Genomic DNA, 14,531 nt, shown 5'->3' with positions numbered 1-14,531 from the left:
GTTTCGGTACTGTTAATGCAATTTTAAAGAGCTTTAGGACAGGTACCTTTTTCTTTTGACAGAAAAGGAAAATGTGGGCAAAAAAGGAAAATTGCACTTATTCAAGTTAGAAGCAGAATGAATTCAAGATTGTCTGCTGTAGACTTAAATAGAGACTTGGCAGCTAGAGAGAAAGAGAGATGAATGTTTCTGACATGACAGCTCCATTGAAGATTGTTGGATTCAGGGAGGACTGTCCACAGATTAAAAAAAATAGAAGAAGAAACACCTGTTGATCAAGGCTTTACAGAAAAAGATGCTCCAGTGGACAAAAGTGTTCAAGGATTAGGTGGTTGAGAAGTGGAAGAAGGTAATTTCTTTTGTCCAAGGAGAGCGAGTATTGTTATGTCGTTGATTTTTCTTATAAACTATACTTCTATTATTCCCTTTTATGCCAACTACGAATGAGATCTCTAATCTATTTCTCTGGGATCGTTTCCTTTTCGAACTCTGACAAAATTTGTTTGTTTAAGCTGCTCCAGTCAGAGTTCTAGGATCAGAAGAATTCTTGCCTCAGAGAAACCTCCCAGAGTTCTAGAGCCACCTAATGTTGTTAAAAGTTTAAAGTGTCTGTAGAAATCTTAGCTTTCAGTCATGGCCTTATTACTCTAAAATTCCCTTATTTTCCCCTTATGCATAGGTTCAAACTTTTATGAGTGGTAAAATTAGTCTCATGCTCAGGCTTACATAGCAAAACATCTTTATTAAGAATCTAATGAGTTTACAAATAGGTTTAAACATATCAAAAGCATATCACATTATCATTACTAAACCAATTGACAAAGAATGAAAGAACACTCTAATTAATGAGCATACAACTCATATCCTTAGGTTAAATAAATAAATACACACTTAGCACAAAATACATGTTCATAATTCCTAACTTCAATTGCCAACATAGGCCCCTCCACATTAATTAGGTTTCATACAAAATCTTAAATCTTCAGACTACCAGTCCAATGGAACTAACAAATCACTAAGCACATTAATCACTCAAAAGTTCTGTAAGTAATTGTCCATCTTCCTATCCAACAAAATTTTGGTTCACTCTTTTCCTCTAATGCTAATTGATAATTGAATAAGAAATTTCTGTACGTTACCACCGCTACTTGAGATTACTGGTGTCCCTTTCATCCGCCCTTTGTCCTTAGATACCTTTCTGCTTCAGCGGGTCACGTATAGCCATTTTCTGCACTTTGCTAGGCAAACGCTCTTCTCGCTAGTCACTGTCGTTAGCCTGACCGCTTTCCAAAGGGATCCTTCCATTCTCTCATCCCGGTAAAAACTTTATGATGGCCCGAATTGGTGGACAGCGTCATCTCGCATACAGCTCGTTCGATACTAGTCAGTCAGCAACGGGGAAAGGCCTGCTGTCAGTTATCGTAGAGCTTCCTTCCACTGGTCAGCATCATAGCTCTGAACGAGAACAGGAATAGAAAAAACTGGGGCTGAAACCCACGTGAACTCGCATTTATTCTCCTTTGTCGTGCCGTGCCCTCTTTTGGTTACAGAACTTTCTCGTGGTGCCTTCCTATTTGCCCTCACGTTGTTATGTCTCAACACTTCTCTCCTTGAAGAGCGCTATTTTCGTGTAACACGACTTCGATTCGCTTTCAAGAATGCTTTTGCCTCAGGCATTACACTATCGTAGGTAACTCGCACATAATCTTTGGACCTTTGTTAGCATTTTGACATACATTTTGCATAAATACAACAAGATGATGTACATTATATTTCTACCATCGTCATTCCATACTTAGGGACAGTTTCCAATAAGATTGCTAGACTCCTTAGGCCACATAAAATAAGAGTGGCCTTTAAACCCACAGAAATGATTAGACAATTCTTAAGATCTCCAAAAGATAGCCATCCTTTCTCCAAATATGCTGGCGTTTATAACATACCCTGCTCGTGCGGCTTGAATTACATCAGCTAAACTTCAAGGAGTCTTGAAATTAGACAAAAGAACACATAGGTGACGTCAATAATAACAGAGAAGAAAAATCGGGGTTAGCTTTTCATTTCTCAAGAACGAACCATACCATTGAGTTGGATAGAAGCACAATTCCTTATATGGAGGAGGACTTCTGCTCCCGAATTTTTAAGGAGGCCACAACAGTTGCTCGCTGTATACAAAACCTTAACAGGAACCAAGGACTAATCTTGCCCGTGATCTGGAAGACCCTTATCAGATCCTTCAACTCGCCAGAACTGAATTATTGTGCCAACTATAGAACGTTCCTAAATAACAACAAGTGATATCATCCACGCTCTATTAATGTATTGTACGCACTCTGTTCTTTGTTTAATATAATTGGAATCGGTTGATTATAGTTTGTAGCAGTTTTTTACTTTTTAATGCTGTACATCAGTTATGTACCTTATGTACCCTGAAGATGCCAACAGACTTAGTTGGTGAAACTAGTTGGTATAACTTAGTTGTTTATTATATGCACTTGATCAATATAATCCCAATAAAAGTCTTTCCAGTATGTAAGAAAGTTTTAAAAAGAATTGAAGTTGAACAGATTTTATAGATAAACTGTAGACTCGACTATACAAACATAATAGAATTGAAAACAAGAACCAAACCTTCCTGTCTCAGTGGCAAACTCTGAAGAAGACATTGATTCATTCAGCTAGGCAGATATGTGGTGAAATTGTCTGCAAGAATAGAAAAAATAAGAACCCCAATGGTGAACACAGGAAGTTAAAGAAGCAGTCTTGGGAAAAGAAGAAAGCATACCAAAAGTTCCTAGCAAATAAGTCAGAAGATGCCATAAAAGAATACAGAGAAAAATGTAACTGAGCTAAGCTACATGTAAAAGTAGCTAAACAAAAGTCATGAAAAGATTTGGGTAAGAATATAGAAAATATCAGGAAGGTGGCAATATGTTCTGGAGGCTATTGAAAATGCTCAGAAATGGAGGAAAGAGTACTGTAAAAGGAATCAAAGATCATAAAAGTAACATGAAAACTGAAGATAAGGATATCCTAGATGTCTAGAGTAATTACTTTGAAAGAATGTTAAACAAAACAAGCAGTGACAGAACTATACTAGAAAATTTTCAAAGCCATCAAAAACTTGAAATATGGAAAGGCAGCTGGAGTAGATGATATTTAACGAGAAATGCTTAAGTATGGAGGTATAAACGTTTTGCAGTGGTTACACTGTATAATTCAGAGGACCTGGTCTGAAGGTCGAATTCCAGATGATTGGAGTAGAGCTCATAGTTCCAATAAAAAATTGAATAAAGTTGAATATGAGAATTACAGAAGAATTTCTTTACTAAATCTTCCAGGTAAGATTTATGCCAGCATACTTGAAAAGAGGTTGAGAAAAATTGTGGTGGAGAACAAGCTGGGTTCAGGCCAAATAGAGGTGGTCATGATCAGGGGTAAAACAAGGATGCACATAATCTCCACTCTTTTTCATCATCTATATCAGGCATGGACAACCTTTCCTAGTTCGGGGACCAAATTATCATTCTGTCCGAGTCAAGGGCTGGACCAAATTATTAACATCAACGCAGGCACTGAACAGAACATAACATCAATGTAGGCACTGAACAAAGCATAACACCAACTCAAGTACCGAACTGGTACGTTGTAACACGTTCACACACCACTAGTCAAAGTGAGAAAGAGACCTTGGTTGGAGAAAACATAGTGTGTTTTGCGCAAGTCATATGACGTCAGCTTAATATGAGTTAGTAGAACACACCATGTTTTCTCCCACCATGAATCAGACAAACTTCGCTGAAATAGATTGGGGCCGGATCAAAAGAAGTAGAGGGCCTGATCCGGCCCATGGGCCGGGGGTTGCCCATATGTGATCTATATAGATCACATTATGAAAGAAAGTGGCATTTGGCCTGATTAGTTCTTTGCTTTATGCAGATGATGTTATACTCCTAAATACATCTAGTGAAGGTCTCCTGGATTCTCTAAATTAAATAACAGCTGTGACAAATTTGGTATGAAATTAGAAAGACCAAAACTATGAAAAATAAACAGGAACATAGAAAACTTCAGCTGTATTTTGAATGGAGATCCTATAGAACAAGTAAAATATTTCAGCTATTTACACAGTTTTTAGTGATGATGGTAAGTTAAACCTGGAAATAGACAACAGAATAAGCAAAGCCAGTGAGTGGGTAGACAGCTGAATAAATTTATATAGAATAAGAGAGAAATTAGTCAAAACACGAAACTAGCCATGTACAAGACAATGCTCAAACCGGATTTAAGTTATGGATCTGAAAGTTGGGTTAAAAATAAATCACTTGATTAGAGACAACAGATATGAGGGTGCTGAGAAAAATTAGGGGAGTGAACTGTTGTCGTCAATGGCAGAATCATATTAAAAATGAAGATAGTAGAAAGGAACTTGTTGTTAGCATTCAAGAATGTGTGAACAGAGTTAATCTAAGGTGGTATGTGCACTTTGATAGAGAATGGGTGAAGAAAGGTTAGTAAAACAGGTGTTTGATACCAAGATGGCAGGAAAGAGACCCAGAGGTAGAGCAAGGTCTAGGTGGATTGATTCAGTCAGAAGTGCCTTAGAAGCACAGGATGTTAGATATGACAATATTAGAGTTCTAACAAGTAATCAATCAATGTGGAGGAAAACTGCTGATAGCAGATTACTAATAATGTAAACTTAATCATGTAGTGCTGTCATAGTAACCTGAACATCCCTTGAAGGTACACATTAAGAAATTTGGGATGGGTTTTTTATGAGCATAGAGAAAAACAGAGAAATGATGGAAGTCAATTCAGTAAACAAGTATCTATGAAAATGCCTATGGAAAAGACATAAAGCAGAAACAAAATCACCTTTTAGAAAATGACTTCAGCAAGCCTGTGAGAGAGAACTTATCAGTTAACTGGATTGTCCTTTTCTGGTTATCAGTTTTTAGGAACCTTTCTGTTGCACCACCCCTTATCTGAAAATGATATTTTAAGATTGTGCAAATTTTGTATTTTTATAGGATTAGTAAGTTCAGCTGTACAGGTGATAGGTAGTATCTTAATGGAAAAGACCTAGTTTTTGGTTGACCAAGGAAGTTATGGATATGATCTATTTCTGATAGGAAAGACTAGAGGTGTCATTCAGTCCAAGAAGAGAAAAAAAGAAAAGTATCATTTATGTGTGTGAGGAAAAGTTTGGGTGAAAAAAATGCGATACTGTGACATTGGTGAGAAATCTGAAGAGAGGAAGTCATGCTGATACAGTGAATGTCTACTCTAAGCTAGATTATGGGTCACAGGCATCTGCTTCAGCAAGGGAGAACTTCTAATGAAGGATGCTTGGCATGTTTGCCATTTCCAGTTTTTGTGTCTCTGATCCTGCTCTCCCACTTTGTTAACTGCAGTTATTACTTAACTGTTTTCAAAATAAAGATAACATAAAATACGTAAATCCTTATGTATTTACATAGGATAAGAATTTTATTTTAAAATCAATTAAGGGACCTCCCTAAAAGGCATTACAAGAAGAAGAAACAGAATAAATGAAGGCATAACACTATTAAGTGATTTGTAAAGACATATAAATTAATTTAAATATCTTTGCATAATTTCTAAATGATTAGATTAATTATTTGTTAGGAATATGGAAAAAAGTGTCTATACGGATAATTATATTTGATTTATTGCTTAAATTGTCTTGTTAGAATGATGTTTTATTTTATGGCAAATTAGTATTGGTATTACTTCCAAGTCTCTATGGAGTCCAAAGACCCATCATGGGATATTGAACACTCATAGACAATAAGTATCATAGCCTGCCTTCAAGACAATGTTTCTGCACTCACCACCCACTCCAGTAATGCATTTCACTTATACATTACTTGCAATGCAAAAAATCATTTTGCTTCCTTACTCACATGACCTTCGTTCTCCCACTACCTTGTGCAGTAATTTCCCTCTATCTGATTGAGACATGTAAGATGAACCTATCTATCTGATAGATTCCCCTCACTAACTTATGTATTTCATATTACCTTTCTTTCCACTATCTACCAAGCTCTGCAGATCACATTTTCTCAACTGCATACTCAACATTCCAAATTGCTGAGGCAATTTTAATTATTTGCCTCTGCAATCTTTCCCAATGTTTTCTTATCATCAATATAGCCAGGTGACCAGATGTGTGCACAGAAATCCAATGAGGCTTGGTTAGTGCCTGATACAGTGGTACTATTGCCTTATCTGTGTTTTGGGTTCTTTGCATTATAGCAGCAATTCTCTGGATAATCCTTAGCTTTTGTGATATGCCCTGAAATTCAGTTTTCTATCTACCAGGATCCTCAGATCCCTCACTTTCGAAAGCAGAATCTCTCCATTTTGATAAACTTCATTCCATCTTTCTGGTTGAAGTGCATAACTTTGCACTTAACAACACTGAAGTGTCCCCATTTTTCAGCCCAGAGAAAAACCTGTTCAAATACTGTTGCTACAAGATCTTGTCATAACTTGGCCTTCCTAATTGAGCAAACAACTGAATATCTCCTCTCAAACCTTGAACGCTATCATTGATATGTAAATTAAACAACAGTGCTCCCAGAACAGAACCATGTGGCAATCTACCTCGTCACCTTCCTTATTTGGGATACTTGCATCCCACCACCCAACTCCACTCCTTTCCATTCATCATCTCTGTAATCAAGCTTCCAACCCCATTGCTAAGGATAGCATAATAATAATATGTAATTTTAATCCATAAGCCTAATATACGTGGGCTGTTCAATAAGTAATAAGACTAATTTTACCATGGCGAAACCACTCATCAGAATATTAATTTCTGTGAAATAAAGAAACGTTGCTGTATGTATTAACAAAAGAGGTTGATAGATGGCGTATACGGTCTGATGTGCCAGAGTGTCACGTGACTAAACGCAAGTGCTCATCGGCGCGCCTACGAAGTGCGACCAGTCTTCGAAATGGAAGCGTCCTTGGAACAGCGTTATGCGATTAAATTTTGTGTGTGTTTGCAAAAATCGGCATCTGACACTTTTACCATGATACGCGAAGCTTTCCGCGATGAAGCAATGTCGAGGGCAAGTGTTTTTCACTGGCATAAAACTTTTAAGGAAGGAAGGCAAAATATGGAAGATCTTGAACGTGAGGGAAGGCCTTCAACGTCCATCACAGAGACAATGATCAACACAGCAGCGATTATCATCAAGTATGTCAGAAGGAAGCGTTCATTGCTGAAGAATGGCTTCTTATTGCACCATGATAATGCAAGGCCACATGTTGCTGGTTGCGTAGTGGACGTTTTGCAGAAGAACAGCACAGATATCCTACCACACCCTCCATACAGTCGTGATCTCACACCGTTCGATTTCTGGCTGTTTCTTCAGCTCAAGAAACCACTAAGAGGCCGCCATTTTGAAAGCAACAAAGCATGTATAAAAGCTGCGGAGGTGGTTTTGAAAGAACTCTCAAAAAACGGACTCTCACATGTGTTTAACAAGTGGACGCAACGTTGGGACAAATGCATCGTGTCTCACAGTAGTTACTTCGAAAAAGACCATGTAAATGATGACGATTAAAGGTAATCTGTTTTCTATATAAATATAGTCTTATTATTTATTGAACAGCCTACGTACTTTATGAATACTTTAATACTGACTATGATATTTCAAACCAACATTTAGCATAAAATTTTATGTGAATTGCGTATCCTTTTATTTCTAATTTTCCATAACACTGCAACTGATTTGGTTTCAAGGTATGCTATATCAATAAATCAGCTGAGACCAGTTTGTCTCAGCTGATTTATTGACTTGATGAGAGGCTATCGACTTCTAGCTTATCAGAATGATATCATTTGCAGAGTTGATTAGTTTTAGTACATGCCAAATATTAAAAGGATGTTCAGTGGCCAGATATTGTCACTTAATGTATATACTTTCCAGATAAAATATATACAGTATATTTATTGTTTTATGCAGAACTGGAAACAGAAGAGAAATGCAGAGGACCAGAGTCTAGTGGTTATACGGAATCTGGAGACACAGACAGTGACACTTTCAGTTCCAAAAAGTTAGCACCAAGAATCTATTACAAGGGTTTGTAATATTTTTGTCTAGGTATTTTCCCCCCTCATTAAAAAGTTCTTTTCAGATATTGTTTTATTTTATTTATTATTATTATTATTAATTTTTTATTTTTTTTTGAAAAACTAGTTGATATATAAGGCTATTTCTTTTTAGCCCCCAGGTATTCTTATGATTACTTGTGGAAAATACATTGACAATTACATAGATTAGAAATCAGAATTCCTTGCTCTGTATCTCAGGCAACTCCTTATGCAGAAAAGAGATTAAAGAAAAAGAAAGAAAAAAAACTATTGGCAACACTTGTATTTTCTAGGAATAATCTTTTATTCTACTACTCTCTTAAGTCTGATATTGTACTTCAACTCGCATCAACTTGTAAATCTCAATGATACTGCTCCTCTTTGTATCCACCATAATCTACAATTTGCATACGTTCAATCTGTCTTAGACGCCTGTGTATCTCAGTGGAGATATTGTTTGCATCCTCTCTGCTAGGCCTCGAAGAAAGAGGCTCAATTCTAGTTACCAACTAGAGGAACTACTTCTAAGTGTTTTTTCAATTGGTAGCTGAGTTAGTCAATCTCTGGCACCAATAAGCAGATTTTTTCTCCCAAAACTCAAGAAAATCAATCATAGAATCCAAGCTGTTTTCAAACAATAAAATATTCTGCTAGGGTTAGGGACCAAGAGATGATACTATCTCTGATTGGCTACTGGTGGAGATTGAACTGCCCTCTCAGTCTCCAAAAGATAGGTGGGGGCTAAAATGGCTAGACTCCTTCCTATAAGGGGTACTTTAGCGTCAATTTTTATTTTTATGCCCATAGATGTGCATGTTCACAGGGCCAGTTTGCCTGTTCTGAGGTTGAAAAAACCTAAGTTTCTGACTGAAAAAAACCTTACCTCTATATGAAACCGGCTAACTCACCTTTAGTCAGAAGAGATCAGATAACGGTTTCTCACATCTTAGAGTCGAATCAAACCCAGTTCTTCTCGACCAAAGGGCTTTGTCTATACTGACTAAGTTATGGGGGGCTCTTAAAATTTTTTAGAAGTAAAAATGAAAAATAGTAACTTCATCAACAATATGAAAGTCCATTGGCTACTAGTAGTAATCTTTTGTTTTCATTTTACTAATGAACCACCTGATAAGAGAGGTAATTCTGTAAATGAATGAACCGACTTGGAGTGACTATGTGTAATAAAAATGTCTATTTACTTGTGGTTGCTTCATTGCATTTGATTCATAGTCATATAATAATATTATTATATTATATTTAAAAAGCGACATATAGAGATGTATAAAATAACATTGTATTCATGACAGCGATAAATATTTTAATTCATAATTAAATTTTAATCATCTTCTATAATCGGCATGATAGAATACTGAATTATAATAAATTTGACACTTTTCCCTTTCAGATTTGTAAAATTAAATTTATGAAATGTCCAGGATTTGAGATAAGGAAAGATTCAAAACTTCCAGGAATTTTGTCCTGGGAATTCTTAGACAGAAACTCTAGTTCTGATATTTCATCTCTGACACAGATCATTATCCAGAATATAATATAAAAATTGTAATAACACACACACACATACAAAAAAAATAAAATAAAATAAAATAAAATAAATAAAAAATATGTGCAAGACATTAGATGCCTAAAGTCCTAAGAGAGGTATACCCTCTATGGGTAATAATAGCTATATATATATATCTCACTGGTTTCAACCTTTGTGAGACTACAGCCCAGTAAATTCTTTTTTTTATAAGACGAGGGCCTGCTCCCAACAAATTTACTCTAAAATACCTTTCCAATTTTTTTTTTAAAGTTCATACATTAAACTAACATAAGTATTAACACGTTCGTTGCCACGCTACTTCAGCATAGTTTGTTCTTGTGTGCCAAGCAATTTCACTTCTTCAAAGTCAGTATGGATAATCTCGTTGCTGGCGGTAAGTGTCATATGAGTATACTCTGGGGCTCATATACGAACTACAAGTATACACAGTTTTGCTGCTAGCCCAGCACGCCAAGCATTTTGACTTCTTCTAGGTCAGTATGGGTAATCTCGTTGCCAGCGGTAAACATCATATGAGTATACTCGTAGCTGGCTTGTGGGGCTTATATACCAACTACGAATATACTCGTAGTTAGCAGCGAACATGTTAATTATGGCATAATCATAAAGAGTATTAGTACACTTATGTAAATGGTGTGGGAAGTTTAAGAAGTAATGTTTCCCAAATCTTGAAAGTTAAAGTTAATCACATTTATTTAGATTTAGTTGGTTTTTCAAATCTGCTCTTGATTCCAATAAAAAAATTTCAAGTTTGTATTTGCTGCAGTGAAGTATAGTAGTTTTTTCCCATTTGATTCCATGCAAGGTATCCATGGCACAGACTGACCAGACTTTTTCATTACAATGCCAATAAAAAAATTATCAAAACAGTTGCTTCCCCAATAACCTCACATCTCAACATACAGATTATTGTGATGCTATTACTATTCCATTCATCTGGAGAACCTCAGAAAAAATAGCCAGAGCTAAGCACTGCATTCAAACTTAATATTAAACTGGTTGCCCTTATCCACTCTCGTAAAGATCAAATTATACTTTACAAGAAATTATATTCTTGTTTAATCCTTTATCCAAGATAGCATACCAAGTTTGCACATGAAGTATCCCCTTTATCATCCCCTTTATAGGTTCAACTTCAACAAAAATTGCAAGATTGTTAAAGACACATAACATCAGGGTTGTATTTAAACCAATAAATAGCATAAGACAGGTCCTAAGATTCCCTAAAGACAGTGTGCCATTTTATAAATATCCAGGTGTGTATAATATCCCATGCACGTGCGGTCTTTCCTACATCGGACAGACTTCGAGAAGCCTGGAAATAAGACAGAAAGAACATATAGGCGATGTTAATCACAACAGAACGATCATCTCAGGATTGGCACATCACTTTTCAACTTCGAACCACACTATAGACTGGAATAACAGCTCCATGCCCTACATAGACGAGGATTACAGGCATCGAGTATTTAAAGAAGCGGCAGTTGTACTACGTACGGGAAGTAACCTAAACAGAAATCAAGGGGCCATTCTGAACGATACCTGGAAAAATCTAATTAACTCCCTCAGTTCAACAGAGCTACAGTACGCAAATAACCATATTACACGTTTGCATGTAATGTGTGTTCATGATGCTGAGTAGTTATGTCACGCGAACGTGTCACCCTAGCTACCTAACAGGTACTAACGGTTCTTTGTATTTTGAAACCTTTTTTGCATTTACCTCTTTTTTGTACTATGCAAGCCTTGAGAAAGCTGGTCAGTTACTAGCGAAACCTGTAGGCAATTTGTAAGAGCTTAAGTACGTTGTAAATATATGGTCTATGTAACAATAAATCTTCTTTTGTAAGTATGCTCTTTAGCATCAATTTAAGTAAAGGGAAAAAATTAGTTAAAAAATAAATGTGTTTGTATGTACATGATATATTATTTTATTATGTAAGTACACATTATCATATAAATACACAGAACAATGATTTATTTAATAATATAAATAATAATATAAAATATCAAAAAAAATCAGTTTTTACTATAAAGAATGAAATATATATAAAACAACTTATAAGATTTAAAAGAAATCTTAATATATTAAATTTTATTTAACGTAATGCACTTATCAATAAAATCATTTATAACGCTATCAAAATTCAAATTTTTTGCAATTTCATGCTCTATAGATATTATTGTCAGGGACGACAAACCTTCTTGAGACATAGAAGATCGCAAATAGGTTTTTATTAATTTTAATTTGGAAAATGACCTTTCTGCTGATGCAACCGTAACTGGACTGGTCAATAATATTTTAAATGTCGTAGTAATATTTGGATAAATATCCGACAAATTATTTGCAATTATGAATTTTAAAATATTAATGGGTGCATCTTCTGGAACAATATTTTTAAAAATAATTAATTCATTGTAAAATTCAGATTCATCAATATCTGTACTTAATTTTTGATACAGCTGTTTGCAGCAAAATTTTAATTCATTTTCTGTCATTTTTCTTATTAATTTCATATCATAAAGAAATCCAAATGATTTTTGGGGAATTACATACAATTCAAATTATTTTTGACAGATTGCAGAGTAGTATCTAAAATTACAAAAAAGAAATTTATCCTAAAATTACCTTTGTTATCACCTATGTGTGATTTCATCTGATGTTTCATAATCAAAAAATACTTCTCTTCGACGTACTCGACTTTCTTTAAATTTAATTTCTATATCTAATAGATTTGACAGTTCTTTAGCAGTCTCAAAACACCTATCAAATCTTGATATTCTCTGCTCTTCAAAGTACTGCACTAACTCTTTATAAGCTTAGTTGCTACATCTAAGGGAATTTTTGCATTTTGTAATACTTTATTTACTAAATTAACTTTTGCAAAAGCTCATACCAAATTACAAGCCTTAGTATAAACTCAAATGAATCTATTTGTTCATATACTGAAACCACTTCTACTTTGATAGTATTATCCGATGCAGTTTTAAATAATTCTTTTAGTGCATTTAAAAATTCTTGTATTTGAAAACGTACAGCTCTAACTGATTCTATTCTACATTCCCATCTTGTATCACATAATGGTTTTAGAGTTAATTGTTTAACACATTTCTTTAATATGTCCCAACGTGAAGTTGAGGCGGCAAATAATGTATATATTTTTTGTATAACATTAAAAAAATTTATTGCTATAATTGATGATTTTGTGACATCCCCTAAAATCAAATTTAAATTATGACAGGCGCAAGGAGTATAAAATGCCTTTTCGTTTTCATTTAAAATGTAAGCACGGACTCTCTTATATACTCCTTTCATATTCACCCCGTTATCATACCCTTGCCCTCTACAATTTGACAATTTAAGATTTAATTTATTCAAAAGTGATTTTATATTTTCATATATACCTTTACCAGTAGTGTCATTAGTTGTTAAAAAACATCAAAAAGTGTTCACGAATTTCAATATCTGCTTCAAATATATGTAAAAATCTCAAATTTACTGAAATTTGCTCCTGATGACCAACTTCAGGAGTACAATCGAGAATTATTGAATAGTACTTTGCCTGTCATATCATATTTACAATATTTTGTTGAATTTTGGTTCCCATATCAGCAATTAATTCATTTTGCACAATGGGTGATAGATACGAATTTTGTTTCTTACCTATAATTTTTTTTCCTGAACATTGCATTAAATGATATTTTAAAAGTGGATCAAATTCTGCAATTAATTCTATGATTCCAAAAAAATTACCGTTATGGGCTGTGTACAAAGTATCAAAATTACCTCTGAAAGCTAAATTATGTTCGGATAAATAAAGAATTGCTGCTACTATTCATCTTAAAACATTTCTTAATCGTTCTGCTTCAAATTTTATGACATTTTTATTTGCCTGATCAATTGTATTGTGATTTTTTAAATTACATTCCATTTGTGTCCATGAATGCATGCACTTCATGTGCAATGGATTTCGTTCGTGCGACTTTAATCTTTTACTAACATGTCACCAGTCAGAAAAGCCATTATTAGATAAAAAATTATCATCAGAAGAAAATAATTTGCAACAAAAAAAAAAAATTGAGTTGGAAGAGTTTGAATATACAAGCCATCTTCTGTTTTGCTTCTCTCCATTTGCAATTGTCCTAACATAGTGAGCTGTGGAAAAACACCTCTTGTTGTCATCTTTTGGAAAATCATTTTCAGTCGAAGGAGACAGTGGACCACGTTGTACAATTTGTGTTAGTGTTGCGTTGTCCAAAATTTTGGGCCATGTTGCTGGATCATCAATAGTAAATAGTTCACCTTCCTCTGGTGTCTCAGTTTTAGGATCTTCAATACTCATTGTTTGACCAAACACGTCATGTTCTCCGCTTCCCTTGAGTATTTCAGAGCTCTCGTTATTAATTAATGTTGAAGCCGAAGAACTGTTTGTAGTTATTTCAGAACTCCCATTATCAACTGATATATCTCAACAAATATACGAGTTCAACTTCATAAATTTAAACAGTGAATTTCTTTGACATTCCTCAGCCACTTCTTTTTCTTGTTTTTGCTTTCGTTTTTCATGCCCACTTGGGTATTTTCTTCCATAATAATATCTCTCACGACTAGTCATACTCTAGAATTAAATATGATAGATTTAATTATAAAATAAGTTAATAAATTAAAACAAAATTACTTACCTGATAAATAAAATATATCTAAAATAGATAATATTAGAAAATAAATAAATCTAATATAGATTGAAAACTGCTATTGAAGAAAAATTCTGATGTCGGATAACCAAAAACCAGTTTACAAAATATATTTTTTAAGATGTTTTGCAAGTAATGTCA

The 14,531-nt window shown here is 34.5% G+C and overlaps 1 protein-coding gene across 3 annotated transcripts in view; it reads left to right on the top strand.

Annotated features, from left to right (window-relative positions):
- The window catches only part of LOC150108891 (uncharacterized), a 461,422-nt gene that overhangs the window by 379,335 nt on the left and 67,556 nt on the right, over nt 1-14,531 (top strand). For all 3 annotated transcript variants that reach the window (XM_090410738.1, XM_090410720.1, XM_090410728.1), the window contains one exon: nt 8,004-8,120. In XM_090410738.1, coding sequence (XP_090266864.1) covers nt 8,004-8,120 — 117 coding nt within the window. The remainder of the gene's footprint in view (nt 1-8,003; nt 8,121-14,531) is intronic.

The sequence above is a fragment of the Typopeltis vanoorti genome, chromosome 2, assembly GCF_054136105.1.
Source record: "Typopeltis vanoorti isolate ZY-2024b chromosome 2, IOZ_Tvanoo_1.0, whole genome shotgun sequence".
NCBI lineage: Eukaryota > Metazoa > Arthropoda > Arachnida > Uropygi > Thelyphonidae > Typopeltis > Typopeltis vanoorti.
Note: the sequence above shows the minus strand (reverse complement) of the source record. Positions and strands in the feature narration are given on the sequence as shown.